Genomic DNA, 19017 nt, shown 5'->3' on the forward strand with positions numbered 1-19017 from the left:
TTAAAGTTTTGAAGAGTGAAATTTAATGGGATCATGATTGTCTTTGTCAGAGGTCAAATATTTAATTGGATTACAGGACAAAAAGCACAACCAGAGCCACTCCTACATTCACTAAAACTCTCAACGTTGGATTCACCATCAGGCCAGACAAAAGAACCTCTTTTAGCAGCTCAGTCTTACGGAGGGTCATTACTTTTGACAAATGACAGTCATTTTTGCTTTTTCAAAGGTTGAGAGAATGGCTTGCACATATTATCTTTTCATTTCTTGGAACACACCGTTCCCAACAAACCATTTTCATCTCCTTCTATCAAAAGGATTTATTGTTCTAGCTGGGTGAAACTCTCTTTTCTCTCCTTTCTCCTGTATCTGGGCATTCTCTCTCCTCTGATTTTGCTTCAGCTGGTTGAGATCAGTGTTACTCTGTGGGAGAGTAAAATTGACCTCAGTCTGACTCATCGGTCGGCATCCATCCGCTCCGTGGGCCCTACAACATGCACAGACTGACAAAGAGGCTGACATTAAAGACAGATTGATGGAGAACTGCTGGGTAGACAGAGGTACATTCAGACAGGGTGCTATGTTTGCCCAATGACAATGGGAAGTTAGTGCGGTGAAGAGGGTGGACTGTGACCTTATTGGCCAGACTGTGAGCAAAAGAGGGGAACTGGCCCACGGCTGATGTCACAGCGTACTGGTTGTGGAGGCAGCCAGTCGCTTTCCTATGTAGATCCTGAAATGGGAAGCGAGAGAAAGCTGGAATCAATCAATGATAGCCTGTCAATAGATGTAAGAAGGAATATTTACAGTTGCAGTCCTGTATCTTGGCCTGAAATTGAAAAAAAAAATGTTGAGTTGATGTACTCACCCAACTCCAAGTGTGAGCAGGTGTGAAGCCAGCAGTGAGGGCACAAGGATAAGGAGAACATCGGAGGAGAAGATCCCCCTCTTCATCACCTCTGTCTTCCTAACACTGAGGGTGCCCTGCTGCTTCGGGTGCTGAAACACAAACTCTCTGCAGAGAAAGAGGAGACGAATTAAAACTAGAGTGATGCAGCAAAACAAATATTGAAAAGAAACAAAAAAAACAAACAGAGATAATGAGAGCTCAAGAGAAAAGACTGAGGATGCAAGAAAGAGCCTGAGAGACCAGAGAGAACAACTACCTGTCAAACAGACTTATTTTATTACTGGCAGATTAGATATCAAGACTGGCAGATTGGAGTTGAGGATGATCTGTGTTCTTCAAAGCTATGAAACATAAATTCACAACACAACTGTGTAAGATTTGGGGAAAAGACAACTAATAACAAAAGTTAAAAAAATACCTACTGTGTGCTTCTGTAATTATATATGACTACACTTCTTTCAAGAAAAAATACTCCAGTCTGTTGTTCAGCAAAGAGCCTCTCCATTTGTTTTTGTACAAAATTGTGTAATCTGAATGAAACGGTAAACATTTAAAGCAGCTGGTCTTACTTTGGTGGCATATTTTCAGGTCTACTGGACCAGTCCCAAACCCAGTCAGTGTCTGGCCGTCTATCAACTTCCTCCTAGAGAAGAGAATCGCATAATACAAAAACAACATTTTTATTACAGAACACTCTGTTGAAGAAGTTTCTCTGTTGTTGTTCCCAAAATAACGTGGAAAATAGTGCTTCAAACAAAATGTCATTGTATGCTTTGTGGATTACTGAAAGGAGAGTGAAGTCATCTATGTCAAACCTGTATGGTGACACAGTCACTGTCCTGCTCACTACTGGGTCGTGGAGAACCAGTGGTCTGTGGAGTCACCACCTGTGGAGGACTGTGGACAGCAAACAAGACATCCAGAGTGTAACTTTAATGTCAGGACATAGACTGAACACACTTCCTTTAAAACACAGTGTGGGAAACCAGCGGAACACACCTATTTCTTGTGCAAATGTTTTCAAAAACTCCATCCAAACAAACTGCATCATTACCTGTCCTTACTCCTCTCACACTCGAGCTGCGCCTCCAGAAGGATCCTCTCCAGCTCCCCCTGCAGGGCGGAGGAGATACTGTCCTGTGACCCTGTCAGACTCTCCCTGCGGCTCACGGCTGCGATCAGCTCCTCCAGCTCGACCCAGGAGCCTGAAGAGGAGACAACACAGAGAATGATGTGCCCAAGATGTTATTTAATGAACCAAGATGAGGACATTATTCAGACTTTTCCAGATATTCTTGGATGTCATGACTGTAGCCAGGGGCCAGTGGTGTCTGCTGCACAAACAAAAAATGTGTGATTAATACACTAAATCTAATCTAAATTATATTTAAAGATGTAAAAAACGAATGGATGAATTGTCTGTGATGCCTCTGACCATCTCAATGATGGCAGTGTTGCCTGTCACTCAAAGTGGGTACACCCTTAATTTTAAAGGGAGTTCCATAAAAATGAACAGACCATGCAGTCTTATTAAAAGTCGAAATCCTTCTTTGTGTTTGTAAATATGTTTATTTCTGCAGTAAAGTTAACATATTAATATGGATGTCTATGGGGGCGAGCCCCCTGTGGCTGCCAGCAGCTATCAACATATATTGATACTAGTGTATATATCTGGTTTATATGATCCAGTTTATTGTTTTCTACTGTACCAACTCAGAATATGTTTTAATGATGGCAGCTCTTGCTGTGCTCAAGTAACCCATTCTAATCCCTTTATGAGGCTTAAAGTGATGCATCCTTATTTCACTGTTACACAGCACTTCTTATGTTTCCCAGAGCATCTGTAATACTTCCTTACTCATTTCTGCCATTTTGAACTCTGAAACAGAAACATGTGGTTAAAGTGGCCTGTTTGTTTGCTTCTTAAATGTCACTGCTTTACAGTGAATAGGGAGGATGTTGTGTTGTTGTGCTCTGACATATGGTGACTTCTAAGCAGCAAACAGGAATGTCCTGATGTGACATCAGATGTCAACCTGAGAGAGGCTGACATGAGGATGGACGCGTGGACAATCGTTACAAACACGTACACACAAACGATGAGAGCGAGGCGGAACCACAGCGTCTGTTTCTTTTCATCAATGAAAACATACGCAGCATATGAATGAATGGACATGCACGCAGGTTCATTGGGAGCAGGAAGAGATTTACACATGCACTCTGGTGTGTATGGCGTGCACGCACCACAGCAGCTAAACAGTTGGGCAGGGCTAACTCAGGCTGACAGCATGCTTGCTTACGTAAGATCTTATTTCTGTTAGAGATTAGCCATTCCCCCACTCCTCTTCCTCCCCTTGTTTCTCTCTTGCTGTTGTCATGCTGTCTGTGTCTCTCTCCAACACCAGGAGCATTTACAAAATATCTCACCTCATATGCCTAAAAAACTGTCCTTTCCTCTTCTCCTGATCTCTCTAATCTTCACTTTACCCAGGTTTATCACACACATAGCAGCAGTGGGGGTAGAGGCATGAGTGGGCACAGTGCTGGAGAGAGGGGTGACAGAGGGGAGGGAGGGGAGAGGAGGAAACTGTGCCATTGCCCTAGTTATTTTTCTACAGAGGGGAGTTATGACATAACAACTGCCTTGCTGCCTGACTTATCTATCTGTCGCCATTCTGCAGCACTAAATCAGTTTCTATGGTTCAATCCCATACACATTCAGCTGTGCTGCTGCCAAATCAGTTTTTATGTAACATGGACGAGAGCTGGATGCTAAAAGATTCAGCAAACTGTAGCACAATCTTTTTTTTTGTTTCTTTGCTTTGCACAGGTTATGATTATCTGTTTGGAAGTGAGCTCAGATGAGGCGTTTGATTGCTTTGGGAGAACATGGAGGAGATGTTTTGTCTGCCGTTTGCATAATACTGATGAGCAAAATATTGCTTTTGTTTGTACTCCAAGTGTGTTTCTATTCATGCAGTGTGTAAAAAAAAAAAAAAATAAAGATTTTCTTAGATTCTGTAAAATGCAATAAAAATAGAAATTAAAAATGGAGGTACCCTTCCATAAAACACAATATTATGTTATGTCCCTGTTGTTTAAATTTTGAGGTATATAGAAACCACTGAGAGAAATATATGTAGGGCTGTATCATTTATAATCCTATATCCTATAATAAATAACAAATGTTGCATCAACAGCTCATTGTGCTCCCTATATTGATCCACATGTTGTTGTTGTTGTTTTTTTTACCCAGCAACCTGTCTGTGTGCCAAGCAATGTGCAGCCAGCACAGTGGAGCTATAAGTGTCAGAAAATCTCCACAGATTAATGGGCTTACAGAGATACAAACAGGTGAGTCAGGGAATCCGTTTACACAATGACAGTGTCAGTGGCAACAACAATGACAACTTCAAAACTGGCAATGGCTTCTTCTTCTTCTTCTTCTTCTTCTTCTTCTTCTTCTTCTTATTTTTCTTCTTCTTTGTGTGTCATGTCTCCACTGAGGAGCAGCTGAATGTCTCCACGTCATAGCTGAGCTAATATGGGGTCATTTCTTAACACTGTTTACAGAGATTGTTGATGTTTACGTTGTGGAATTAGAATGCGAATCAATCTGCGCACAGCAAAATTGATACATTGGCTATATATATTAGTGTAAATCATCCACAGCAAGGCTAACAAAGACAGATGTTATGATATATAACAGATATAAACAACGGCCTGCTCTGTGCAGCAGCATCACTCACCGTAGAGTCCGTCCTCTGGCGTCTGCGAGCCGGACAGAGACATGCTGTTACACCGGGGTGGAGGCTGGAGAAGGAGCTCGGAGAGAGATGCTGACACTGACCAAGAAGGACAAGCAGGTGTGAACGGGTTTCTGCCCTGTACGCGTTTCCCCTCAATCACTGTGTTTGTTGTAGTCTAAAAAGGACACCGGGCACCGACGCTGCGCTAATCCGCTCCCCTCCTCACCCCTTCCTTCTCCTCCTCCCCTCCCTCCCTCCCTCCCTCCTTCTCCCACGTGTCAGGAGGAGAAGAGGTAAACAAAACAGGCTGAGAGCTCAGTAGGTAAAAAGCCACACCAGCAATGAACAAAATGAACATTTTACTGTTACCTGTGGGCTCATATTAACATCTGATATACTGGCTTCTGATTGGCTTAAAGTGATCAATTAGATGCTCTGTTTATAAAACATGAAACGCTGGTATTGTGATGATTTTAAACATTTCTTCCCCAAAAAATAAAAAATGAAGAGTTTAACATGTAGCTGCTCAAACTGCCAGCTTACAGTAATGTCGCTGCTCTGTCTTTGCCCATATGAACACATGGAAATAATACTGAAGAAATGTGCTCAAATGTGCCTTTTAGTAACTGAACCTACTCCAGAAACGACACATGTGATCACAGGGTGGATGTTAAGGTGACATTTGTTGGACTGTTGCTGTCTTTTATTTAAGTATGTTGTTTTTGTTTGTGTTGCATGAAGACTGCTTGGTTAGGCTTAAGAAAATATTGTGGTTTAAACAAGATTGCCTCATCTCTTGCCACCATCTTTCGCTTAGAAATATTGTCCTAGTGTCTATGTCCTTGGGCCGATTCTCTAAAGCTGTGGAGGAAAAGAAACCGCAGTATGGCTGCATGCAAATGATGGATTGACAGGAAGCAGTAGATCAGAGTTGTACACTGTATCTGACAGGTTGCTCAGCATGTACTGCATAATGGATACAGATTTTGCATGGTATTGTGCTCATGTGTTGTACAGATAGTCCATGCTATGACTTGAGAGACTCATTAAGTTGTATGTCTTTGTGTCAACATGTTTCTCTTTAAGCTAAATTAAAATCTGTTGTACTTGGTGGAGGGTGATTAGGGATGCCTGTTTTGATGTTTTGGTTCTGGGAACAAACCATTCAAATTCCCCCTGAGTTCCATGTTTGTTTTGCATTAACTGTACAGTGGAGTGGTTTATTTGTTGGATTCATACATGGATTATAAGACAATGGGCCCCTGGGCAGAGACATGTACAGGAAAAGGAGCCTTCGTTTCTTCCCACGCAGGCAGAGTGGCGTCATTTGCGGCCATACTGTTTGTCTTTCGATCAACATCCAGGGAGTTAGCCATAACTCCTCAGTGGTGCTGTTGGTTGAAAATTAAACCTCAGCTTCAGTATTTTATATTGAAATAATGAGTGGACGGCCGGTCCAAAGCCGAATCCACAAAGACCCATTTCAAGAGCCATAAAATATATTGCTTTTCTAATTTTAATGTAAGTTTCCCTTGTTGAGATGTAAGAACAAAAGTGTTAGATGATTGGGGCATAAATCAAGAAGTGTTAACATCATTCACTTCAACCAAAGGGACACTGCTGTACTATATGTTTCCTAGCCTTCTCTTTGTGTTTAATGGTGCGGTGCATGAATGATTAGGCTTTACAAAGAAACAGCCAAAATGTTCCAAGTTCTGTCTGACTTTTAAAGAAATTGTGTAAATTGAGGGAGGTCCAAGCAAAATATGCCAATTAAACAAAAGCCAATTTACCATAAAAATGTTGTATCAGTAACAGGAAGACAGGTAAAATTATGGCTTCATAGGGTTTTAGCTTATTGCCAAAAGTATTTGTAAAGTCCTCCCTTTTTAATCTCTGGCGAGCTGCACAGGCTGGAGAATACCCTTTGATGTGTGCCTTAAAAACATCAAATGAAATGGACCAAAGCAGATCAGGATGTTCATGGTTGCTGCATCATCACTTCATCAGCACCGTGTACCTGGAACAGCACTATATTTAAACACGTTTTTAATGAATTAGATGGAGAATGTGGTTGAGATTTTTCTGGTTGTATCAAATAAGCCCTGCAGCCAATGAATCATCAGTTTCTGTGACATTTCTTTAAGACGCTTGGCATCGGTGACATCAGCAGCAGCGCACAGACTCAGTGCTGGGTTTCATTTCTGTAGCCGAGAGCGAACACAGATATGGCAAAAGGAGGGTGCACAAACAGTGCTCTCATGCAAAAACAGCCAGGGCTCATTATCATCAATGTGTTTACATCTTTATCATGAAAACTTGCTAATAATTAACAATCCAGTAAACACACAGAGCTTCGGGGTTAAACAACATTTTAGGGAAAAAGATTTTTTTGTTTACTGTGTCATTTGGAAAGGGTATTGTAATGCAACATTGCCCAACACTTTATGAACAACATCACCACCTGGTGGAAAGAGCTATTAAGAAGAACCATGTCCTGAGGCAGCTTCATTTACCAGCTTTAAAACTAAAACTGCCATATGCTTCCTGATCGAAGTACACATGGTTTAGAGCCTCTAAAGTATTTTTTAAATCACTTTCTGAAGATAGACAAGAAGATCAAGCATTATTAAAGCTGCAAGCAGCATTGCGGGCCCTCGCGCACCTTGCGATCCGTGGGGTCATCGCAGTCTTTTCTCCTATGCTCGCGTCTCCTATACTCTCCTGTGCTATGCTCTCCTCCTCTCATTTCCACAGATATACAACAAACACATGTTTACAACCAAACGTTCCTGCTACCAGTAGGTGGCGCTATGACCGTATCATCCTATTAGCATATATATCTGTTTAGACTCGGCTCCATGGCAGTACTGTAAGATTTTGTCCACATTGCATAAAGTATATGGGTAGTACTGCATAAAACACAGCGAGTTCCTTTGTAATGGCGAATGGTCAACTTTGAGGCCACTCCCCCGCCACACGGTAATACTTTTGAAAGAGTTTTGGAATGCGTCTATTCCCTATGGTGTCCTGAGTGGACACAGTGAATTTCAGCTCAATTGCATGAAGTATGTGAGGCGTGAAAAGTTTTGAAGCAGGGTCACAAATAGGCAAAAAATGGCCACAAAAGTCAAAGTGGTGGACTTCCTGTTGGGTTTGGAGGGGGGGTCCAAGAGACTTTTTTGTGCGTCTTGGGGTGATACACATGTGTGCTAATTCTCATGATCCTGTGTCAAACTGGCCAGCGGGGCTACGCATTAGGGCAATAAATACAGTGAGTTCCTTTGTAATGGCGAATGGTCAACTTTGAGGCCACGCCCCCACCACACCGTCAGACTTTTGTAAGAGTTTTTGAATGCGTCTATTCCCTATGGTGTCCTGAGTGGACACAGTGAGTTTTAGCTCATTTGGATGAAGTATGCGAGGCGTGAAAAGTTTTGTAGGAGGGTAACAAATCGCCAAAAATTAACAGAAATTTCAAAATTGCGGACTTCCTGTTGGGTTTGGAGGGGGGGTCCAAGAGACTTTTTTGTGCATCTTGGGGTGATACACATGTGTACCAATTTTCATGACCCTACTCAAAACAGGCCAGGGGGGCAGGCAGAAAAACCTATGAAAACACAACATTTTGTGTAGCCAGTAGGTGGCGCTCTGTCAAAGCCTCAATATTGTTGTATAGATGTGTTTAGGGTCAGACTCTGATCATACATGTGACATTTCGTACAGATCGGACAGAAAACGAAGAAGTTATAGAGACTTTCTGTGTCCTCAGAAATGGTCAAACTTTGAGGCCACGCCCCGGCCACACCGTCAGACTTTTGTAAGAGTTTTGGAATGCGTCTATTCCCTATGGTGTCCTGAGTGGACACGGCGAATTTCAGCTCAATCCGTTGAAGTATGCGAGGCGTAAAAAGTTTGGCAGCAGGGTCACACATCGCCAAAAATGGCCACAAACCTTCAAATGGCGGACTTCCTGTTGGGTTTGGAGGGGGGGTCCAAGAGACTTTTTTGTGCGTCTTGAGGTGATACATATGTGTGCCAATTTTCATAATCCTGTGTCAAACCGGCCAGAGGGGCTACGCGTTGGGGGCGCTATAGAGCCATTTTTATATGTGCATTTCAAAAGTCAGCAAATTTCAAAATTTTTCGGGCGAATGAATTTTTCTACCAAGTTTGGTGAGTTTTTGGGCATGTTAAGGCCTCCAAAAATGCGATCTCGGAGGGGGAAAAAAAAAAAAAAAAAAAAAAAAAAAAAAAAAAAAAAAAAAAAAAAAATAATAATCCTAAGGGTTTCAATAGGGCTCTTGCACCATTCGGTGCTCGGGCCCTAATTAAAGCTGCAAGCAGCATTGCGGGCCCTCGCGCACCTTGCGATCCGCGGGGTCATCGCAGTCTTCTCTCCTATGCTCTCGTCTTCTATACTCTCCTGTGCTATGCTCTCCTCCTCTCATTTCCACAGATATACAACAAACACATGTTTATAACCAAACTTTCCTGCTACCAGTAGGTGGCGCTATGACCGTATCATCCTATTAGCATATATATCTGTTTAGACTCGGCTCCATGGCAGTACTGTAAGATTTTGTCCACATTGCATAAAGTATATGGGTAGTACTGCATAAAACACAGCGAGTTCCTTTGTAATGGTGAATGGTCAACTTTGAGGCCACTCCCCCACCACACGGTAATACTTTTGAAAGAGTTTTGGAATGCGTCTATTCTCTATGGTGTCCTGAGTGGACACAGTGAATTTCAGCTCAATTGCATGAAGTATGCGAGGTATGAAAAGTTTTATAGCAGGGTCAGAAAACGGTAAAAATTACAAAAAAAATCAAAATGGCGGACTTCCTGTTGGGTTTGGAGGGGGGGTCCAAGAGACTTTTTTGTGCGTCTTGGGGTGATACACATGTGTGCTAATTCTCATGATCCTGTGTCAAACTGGCCAGCGGGGCTACGCATTAGGGCAATAAATACAGTGAGTTCCTTTGTAATGGCGAATGGTCAACTTTGAGGCCACGCCCCCGCCACACCGTCAGACTTTTGTAAGAGTTTTGGAATGCGTCTATTCCCTGTGGTGTCCTGAGTGGACACAGTGAATTTCAGCTCAATTGCATGAAGTATGTGAGGCGTGAAAAGTTTTGAAGCAGGGGCAAAAATAGGCAAAAAATGGCCACAAAAGTCAAAATGGCGGACTTCCTGTTGGGTTTGGAGGGGGGGTCCAAGAGACTTTTTTGTGCGTCTTGGGGTGATACACATGTGTGCCAATTTTCATAATCCTGTGTCAAACTGGCCAGCGGGGCTACGCGTTAGGGCAAAAAATTCAGGGAGTTCATTTGTAATGGCGAATGGTCAACTTTGAGGCCACGCCCCCGCCACACCGTCAGACTTTTGTAAGAGTTTTTGAATGCGTCTATTCCCTATGGTGTCCTGAGTGGACACAGTGAGTTTTAGCTCATTTGGATGAAGTATGCGAGGCGTGAAAAGTTTTGTAGGAGGGTCACAAATCGCCAAAAATTAACAGAAATTTCAAAATTGCGGACTTCCTGTTGGGTTTGGAGGGGGGGTCCAAGAGACTTTTTTGTGCATCTTGGGGTGATACACATGTGTACCAATTTTCATGACCCTACTCAAAACAGGCCAGGGGGGCAGGCAGAAAAACCTATGAAAACACAACATTTTGTGTAGCCAGTAGGTGGCGCTCTGTCAAAGCCTCAATATTGTTGTATAGATGTGTTTAGGGTCAGACTCTGATCATACATGTGACATTTCGTACAGATCGGACAGAAAACGAAGAAGTTATAGAGACTTTCTGTGTCCTCAGAAATGGTCAAACTTTGAGGCCACGCCCCGGCCACACCGTCAGACTTTTGTAAGAGTTTTGGAATGCGTCTATTCCCTATGGTGTCCTGAGTGGACACGGCGAATTTCAGCTCAATCCGTTGAAGTATGCGAGGCGTGAAAAGTTTGGCAGCAGGGTCACACATCGCCAAAAATGGCCACAAACCTTCAAATGGGGGACTTCCTGTTGGGTTTGGAGGGGGGGTCCAAGAGACTTTTTTGTGCGTCTTGAGGTGATACATATGTGTGCCAATTTTCATAATCCTGTGTCAAACCGGCCAGAGGGGCTACGCGTTGGGGGCGCTATAGAGCCATTTTTATATGTGCATTTCAAAAGTCAGCAAATTTCAAAATTTTTCGGGCGAATGAATTTTTCTACCAACTTTGGTGAGTTTTTGGGCATGTTAAGGTCTCCAAAAATGCGATCTCGGAGGGGGAAAAAAAAAAAAAAAAAAAAAAAAAAAAAAAAAAAAAAAAATAATAATCCTAAGGGTTTCAATAGGGCTCTTGCACCATTCGGTGCTCGGGCCCTAAAAAATGACGCAATGTATTGTTAGTGCCTTCTGGTACACAGAGGCAGCCACAAACCTCTGCTCATCCATTTATTACGTTGCCAAGTAGCATTTCTATTCTGACCTCCAGCCTTGTTTGGAGACAAGAGGACAGACACAGAAAGTAATTATTCAGCCCAGAAACAAAGCAGCAAAGTTCCCTCATCCATCAAAGGAACTTAAGATCTTTGACAATGTCCTGGGCCCAGCTCAGATCAAAGAGGGAGATGCCAGCTGTGCTCGGGTCCGGCGACTGCCCCACCTCCATCATCCATCATGCTTGGAACTGAGATAGCAAAATAATACAACCTTTTCAAGTAATAGCCACAGTTAAAGCTCACCATTAGACATGTCCCCTAGACTACAACCTTGTATTAGGCTATGATTGATGACTTGATCTGGATGTAGGATCTGCTTAAAATTCACCTTTTTTTGAGGTTGAGGAGACAAAAAGGCTGATTAATGAGCACCAGGGGGAAACTTGTAGTGTTCTTTTGGTGGCTCTCACACACATGATCTGATTGGGTAAATGCAGAGAGGAACTGGACTCCACACGCCGAGATCAGAGATGCAGAGGCACATAATGCAAGAAGGGATTTAAAATAGCTATGTGTTCTATACACACTTTACTGTGAGATGCTGATTTATAGGATAACAATTCAATGTAAATACAGAGGGTGTATTTCCAGCTCTAAAATGTTAAGATAAAACTGTTTTAAAGAGGCCAATGCAGTGTTTTTTGTTTTTTTTTTGCTCTAAGAAGTCCAGTAACCTCAGCTATAACAGTTTACTGTGGTCCATTTTACAAAGCAGTGCAGAGACAGCTCCAGTGTCTGTGCCTGACAGTCCCTAAACTATTAAAAGACCGGTTTTTATGGCAGTTCAAAAAGGCATGACTCTCACACAACTCCACTATAATCCACAGTTAAAATGATAGCAAGCTTTAAAGCTCTTTGTTGTCTGTAAACTCAAGGTCTCCTCTGTAGCCAGTATGGCTGCTCTGCCTGTTCAGACGCCTCATGGAGTCTGTCCTCCCGTCATTATCCCCAACTGGTCCATCTGCTGACAGCCTCCAACAGTCACAAACGTGCTATTTCAAATACCACCGGCTTTTCAACTCATGCCGACACGCGGTTGCAGTGCAGTGCAAGTTTTTTTTTGGCAATAATATGCTGTACAGTTAACACATTAGACTTCACATGCAAGCCCTGCGACAGACTGGTGATAGCCTGTCCGTGCGGCCTTATAGTAAAAGACAAAGGAGGTTAAGAAAATAGTTGAAAGGATGGTTTCCACATGTGGTTATGTCAGCTGCTACTGATACTAGTTATTTGGAGATCATATCACTGAATAACAACCAGCTTACTCCATTTTATATAAACAAAGCTGGTCCATCTCAACCTCCTACATTAGTAAAGCTAAACAATAAAGATGCACACAGCCTTCTTTTTCTATTGGAATAAGGAAATTGCATTAAGTATGGACAATAACTGTTAAATCCTTTTTGTAGGGGGCGCCATTGCACCTTAAAAGACATGCAAAAGACAAAAGGGAGAAGAAGAAGAAGTAGTTTCCACCACAGCAGAGACAGTAAGCAGTTTCTTAGCCTTTAATTGTTGTTAGTTAGTGCTGTTAAAGCAAAGTTATCATGATGTTGGATGCTAACAGACGTTTTGAAATGATGGTGCTAGCATAATTTCCCTCATTAATGGCCACTGTGCAGTATATTTTCTTTTGCTACACCCTAAATGCAGGACAGCACAGTTCTTTTGGAATAGAGAACACTTACCGTATGTTTTTAAATTACATTGTCAAATTTTTTGGCCACTTGGTGGCAGACGAAGCAAATTGTGAAATTGTCTGGTGTCTTACAGCTTAGGCTTCTTTTAGCTCTGTTTTGGTCTCTACCAACCTCTAAAAGAAACAGTGGACTCTGTTTTCTTAGGATAGCTGTTAGTGTATGAGATGGTAAACATTTAAAATATTTGCTAAATATCAGTGTGCTAACAGACACAGTTTCCAATAATATATGATGAAAGTAAAACACAGGACCAGTGTGCATACAGTAATCTCCATGGATTCCATACCCTCCATGTATTACAGTACAGTATATTCCATTGCATATCAGTACTGCAATGGGCTGTCCTTTCAGCTCCAATTACTGTAATATTCAGTGGCAGTAATGTCTCTCTTTCCATGAAATTATATTTGAAATTCATTCCTAGAAATTGGGCTTGGAAGCATAAAAGTGGAACATCTGAGAGCTGTAAAATAACCAGATTCACTGGAATGTTAATGTAAGTCTGATAGAGAGTGCGGGAGCGAGAGAGAGAGGAGAGATGGGACATGATAAGTGATACAAGCTGATAAAATGGGATGAGAAGTCTCAGCCCTCGAGGCATTTAGGTGTAGACTTTATCTGTCTATCTCTTCTGGGTTTCTGTAACTGAAGCCTCAGGTGCCAGCGCAGCGATCATGGGGATCGATGCACTATAATGATCATAATTATTAAATAAATAAAAGAATGAGTTTGTTCTAGTGATCACACCCAGACAAAACCCCACATGTTCCTCATCTCAAAACAAAAAATATGTCATTAATTCAATATAGATTTTTGTTTTGCCTTTTAATTTGCATGCACAGCACTTACGCATTGTTAATCCAGAGGGGCCTGAAAAGACTGGAGCGTTTTAACCTTCGATGACTATGGGTCTGCCTCTGCTTCAGAGGGCCATTGTCCATGTGTCTCTATTATCCTGCTGGTCACGGTTTCCCTGCTCTGCCCCCGCTTATATGGGAGATATCTGTAGAATGATTCTACCTGTCGGTTCCTATCTCCTTCTCCCTCCTTCTCTCCCCCCTTTCTTCCTCCCTCTCTCTAAGCCTGACCTTTCTGCATTCCTCGTCAGCTGACCTTGGTGTCCTGTCAGCTCTTTCCTCTTCCCCACCTCACACTACTAGCTGCTCTCTAACCACCCCATGCCCCTCATTTCCACCCCCCACTGACTGCTCCTTCCTTTGGTTCCACGGTTCCGCCCCCTGGATCACTTCACTCCCCTCTCTCCTCCCCTCTCCTCCTCTCGCAGTCTCCCTCTTTGCTCTCTGCAGCTGTACATACTCTGCTTTTTAATTAGACTGACTGACTAGCTCCACCTCCCTCTGCCTCCCACTTTCCATCCCACACTCCTTCCCCCCCCTCCCTCCTCCCTCCTTTTGCTTACAAGGATACAGGGGCTTGCATGGCGACACGGAGAGGAGGTCATGATGGAGAGATGCAGAGAGAAAGAGGGAGAGAGGAAAAAGGAACAAGGCAGGGAGAACTGAGAGGAGCATCTGAGAGGATAACTGCCTGTTTGCTCACTCTTGTCTTCTTGCTCCCCCTCCTGTCCTTTCACTTCCACTCACAGCACAAACGCTCAGACAACTAGGTAGGCACAGCGGCACTCAGAGCTGTGAGGGATGGATAAAAAGGTTCCCACGTGAAAGGCATGAATCCACGGGAGAAGAGGAGGCTGAGATAGAAGAAGAAGAAGAAGAAGACACAACCAGGGAGGAGAGGAGAAAGAGGTGAGCAGGAGGAGGAGGAGGAGGAGAGAGGAGAGGAGAGGAGAGGGGAGGAAAGGAGAGGAAAGGAAAGAGAGAAGCAGATGGACTCTACACAGAGGAAAGGAAATGGTGTGAAGCTCACCGAGCAGCAGTGACAGAGAGGTGGGAATAAAACCAAACATGAACGCCAGAGGGATGGAAGAATGGGAGGAAGCAACGTGAAGGAATAGCAGAGAAGAGGAGCGAGCGCTTGTGGGAGAAAGAGACAACACAGAGGGAAACAGGAAGAGAGAGAGAGAGAGAGATGTGGTATGTGTGACTCAGTTCTGTGTCCTGATGGAAGATAGTACAGCAATCTCCCCAGCAGCCTTCGCTCAGCATCACCATAGAGATAACGAAGTGAGGAAGATCTTAGATGAGGACAGATCTAAAAGCAACATAAGTGTCTGTTTTTATTGGTGCTGTGGACAGAGTGTTTCACTGTTTTGCTCTGAATCCAACAATGAAAAGGGGAAGGCAGTGTATGTCTCTGCATGCATGCACACACGCATGAATACATTTTGTTTATGTGTTTGGCAGGTGTGTGTGTGCATGTGCGTATATTTATTCTGACAATGGGGGTGTGTCCGCAGTGTGCTTGTGTGAAATCTAGTGAAATTGGATTGTACGTGTGTGTGTGTTTGTGTGTGTGTGCGCCTGTGTGCGTGTTTGGGTGCTGGGATTTGCTTTACTGCAGGTGTGGGAGTTATTTTCTGAGATTGTGCAGCTTTATGAGAAGCTTTAAAGAGTGAGGAGCTTAGATTGGTGTGTCAGTGATGTAGCTTTGCAGATTCCAGCAGCGTGCTTTCAATGCATATTTGTCGTAAGCAGAAGTGTGTGTGTGTGTGTGTGTGTGTAGTGGGGGTCTACACAGAAAGTTAGAGAAGGAGGAGGCTCTGAGTGAGGGAATTCCATTTGTATGGATCTGTGTGTGTGTGTGCTGCTATGGCTACGTTTAATTTCTGTGTGTGAAATTAATGCATTTCAACAAGCTTTACCATAACGTTCACACATTTAGTAGTAGTTTATTTCGCACATCTCTTCTCAGTGAAATAATTGCCGTCACAGACATGCATGATGCAAATGTAATAGTTCATGCACACTCTCGATCACACACATGCACACACACACACACACATGTTTGTGTGTGGGGAAACACTGCTGTTAATCATCTGTCGTCAAGTCTTCCCTCTTGTTCCCTCGCTCCTTCTGTTAGTGTATCTTTCTCTTTCATCTTATCCCATCAGCCCATCTTTTAAAGGGTCCGCTATATCCATCTCCAGCACTTAATCCTTTTCTCACATTGCTTATAAATCTGTTGTCTAACTCCGCCACTTAATTTTCTCTCCGTCCTCACCCAACAGAACTTCCTCTCTTACTTTCATTTTACTTACTCTGTTGGCCAGGTGTTTTTACTGGATTGATGGCGACTTGGCTTTATAGGCAGTGCACTCTGATGTACTCTTGGGACATTAGTTTGGACAGGGACATGTAGCATGACAGCCCAGGATAGAAGAATTCCCCCCAAGGGAGTGGACTGTGCTTTATGTAGCTGCATGTAGCATGCGGTCTGTCAGTGTGGCCACCTGTTTGAATCTGCAGCAGATAATTCACCTTCAGAACCTTTACGTATGTACTCAGGAACTGAGCATGTGATATTTACCCTTGCTTTCTATCACTGACATCCAAACATCCTCTCATTTGCTCACAGTTGGCGAAGTATGCTTATCACAATCCATTGGCCCACATAGAAGGATTTCATATTAGGCAGAGGATTTTGGTCAAAAGAGGACAGATGGAACAAATCATTTCTGGCACTCACACTCTGAAAGTTAGAAGTAATCCAGGCATCCTCGAAGGAAACTGGAACAAGTAGAGTGGCCGCAATGACCTCTTTAGCTGGCCAGTGAGTGTGCAAGCTAACAATTATGCCTGTTTATGACTTTTAATATGATAATAGGAAAAAAAAATAGCATTACAGGAAAGTAATAACTAAATAATATAAAGTTGCAAATGGCCACAGATTTACTGAGTTGTAAATGATGTCTAGCTAATGAGCAGAGCACTGAGATACAGAGCAGCAAAGTTTTCTTCATTCTCAGGATGTTTTTGACTATCTGATTAGATTAAATTAAATTTGACTGGGAAAGAAACCTCCAGCCTCAGTGATAAGATAAAGTGCATTCTTTTAAAGGGCAAATATGAAATATAACATTGTGTTTTTATGAGTGTATTCACCTTAACTGTGGTACTGTGTGGTACTACCACTTGCATTTGTTTTGCTGCAGGATTTTCTTGCTGTTCACACCCACAATCCTTGTTAGATATGTCACATCAACAGCTGTCAAAGTCTGATGTGTCTCTGTAGGAAGTGTGTGGATATGGAAGAGGATCTTCTGCATTATATGATGACTTGGCAATAGGGTGGGGTTCAGTTCAGCAATAAAAACACCTTACCGCTACATACACTGGTCCTAAATTTAAAAAACAAGTTGTAAACACAGCACTAATATATTGTAGTGGCTATGTTGTGGCTAACATGCTAACTGTGCTAAATACATCATTCTGTCCTCCAGCTAGTTGCGTCTGTGTGACCATAACTAGAAACGTAAAAACTAAGTTGTTTAGACTGTTTAGAAACTTGTTTAGTCTGTAGTCTTGTGTGAGATCATCTGTGTACAGATTAAAGCATCAGTCATGGTGGTTACCACTCTGGAAGTAACTATTGTGGGTTACATGAAACGTCGACTGCAGCTTGTGTGAAATATGGCGTGCTGTGATTTTAGCTGTGAATTGGATGCCAGTACACAGTCATAAACAAACAAACAACGTTTACGTCTTGACGCTGTTACACAAGTCTGGCAGGAATGACAATGGCTGTTCGCTGTGTTGCCTCGGGTATGTGATGAATTAAAAATCATAATTTAATTTGTGCTTGTTTGTATAATTTAATTTGCTGTTAAGCATGATCAGGCTTAAGATTTGATCAGACAGAGAAAGCCACCGTTTCCTACTTTAAGTATCAGCAATGCATTTGCTTGCTTTACTTAAAAGCTGTAAATTACTGCCATTACAATTACTATTATTTCTAATAGGAGTTTGTTAAAGCTGTATAATTGCAGGCTGTGTTTGAGTCCTACTCTAGCATTGCTTATGCATGTGGATCTGTTTACATGCAAGCCTTTGTGTCAACAGCCTCTTTAATGGGCTTACATCTGCATTTTTTAATGTGCTTGCTGGGTTTCATTGTATCAAATAAAATGAAACAGCCGCCTGTTTGAGACATGGCTTCGCTTTGCTTCACACGATGGTTACCTAACAATATACTCATCTACAGGCAACTCCCAGGGATCTGATCTTAAATGGGAGATCTCTTTGGACAGGAATGCAAACACCACAATGGCTCATGCACTTTGCGTCCGTTCTGTGAGCTGACCGTGTTGTAAATTTCTCTGACAGAGTGCAGGTATAACTCTTAGCCTTCTTGCGCTCACAGGGCCAATAACTGATCATATACCTTTTCTTAGTTCCTTTCCAGTTCCCCCTTAAATGCCCTGACACGCTGATGCTCCTGATTTACCACTTCACTGAACCCTAACCATGACATTTCCTCTGCTGCCAGGGGTTGTTCCCCCTACCTCTGTTTGTCCGTCTCCCTCCGCCTCTTCTCCTACCTACTTATTCAGATTCCTACTATGTGTCTCATAGCATCTCTAAATATAACCAAGCATGTCTACCTCCTCTCCCTCCTCTTCCTCTTTCTGCCTCCTCTTCATCTCCATCCTGTCTGACAAATTTCAGCGTGCCTAGACGATGCGATCTGACATTCCTTTACATAACAATCCACAGCACCTTCCACCTCCTCAGCACAGTGAGGCCCAAAAGGTGTGTTATTGGCATGAATGCAATTCTCAGCATCCCTGAAAGACTCTGAATATTATTAGATCTGTGCTACCAGAGGCTTGGCTTTTTGTACTCTGAATGCATCAAATATGTTTCTCAAAGTCAGCACGGCTTAGCACAGGAAGATCAGATGTGACCTCAGCATTATCGTCACACATAAAACCACATGCACAGGCAAGAGGATAGACGCCTACATTCACAGTAAAAACCTCTGAGATATAGGCAAGCAGTGAGGAAGCTATAGTAAATCTTAAATAATAACTGAAAAGAGTTATGCCCCTTGCAGGCATTATGCCTTTGCACACCTTCCTCCTCTTGCCTGGTGATTTATCTCTTGTCTGCCAATAAAGCTCAACATGGAAATGTCACATGTGGAAAAGGGCTGGCCTCAGCCCCCAGGAGTGAGCCTGTGCAGCATTAAGAGGGTCTGAATTCATTAAACTGTCAGCGTAAATTTTGATCCGAGAGTAGTTTGCAGACT

The 19017-nt window shown here is 42.8% G+C and overlaps 1 protein-coding gene across 1 annotated transcript; it reads right to left on the bottom strand.

Moving 5' to 3' along the window:
* LOC114443778 (BCL2/adenovirus E1B 19 kDa protein-interacting protein 3) lies at positions 1-4880 on the bottom strand. Its single transcript, XM_028418093.1, has 6 exons — positions 4660-4880; positions 1965-2115; positions 1726-1807; positions 1480-1553; positions 869-1015; positions 1-733 (listed from the first exon to the last, which is right to left on the bottom strand). The coding sequence occupies exons 1-6, from the start codon at positions 4700-4702 to the stop codon at positions 685-687; spliced, it is 546 nt and encodes a 181-aa protein (XP_028273894.1). The 5' UTR covers positions 4703-4880; the 3' UTR covers positions 1-684.
* Between the last annotated feature and the right edge of the window lie 14137 nt (positions 4881-19017).

This window comes from Parambassis ranga, chromosome 12, assembly GCF_900634625.1.
Source record: "Parambassis ranga chromosome 12, fParRan2.1, whole genome shotgun sequence".
In the NCBI taxonomy this organism is placed as follows: Eukaryota; Metazoa; Chordata; class Actinopteri; family Ambassidae; genus Parambassis; species Parambassis ranga.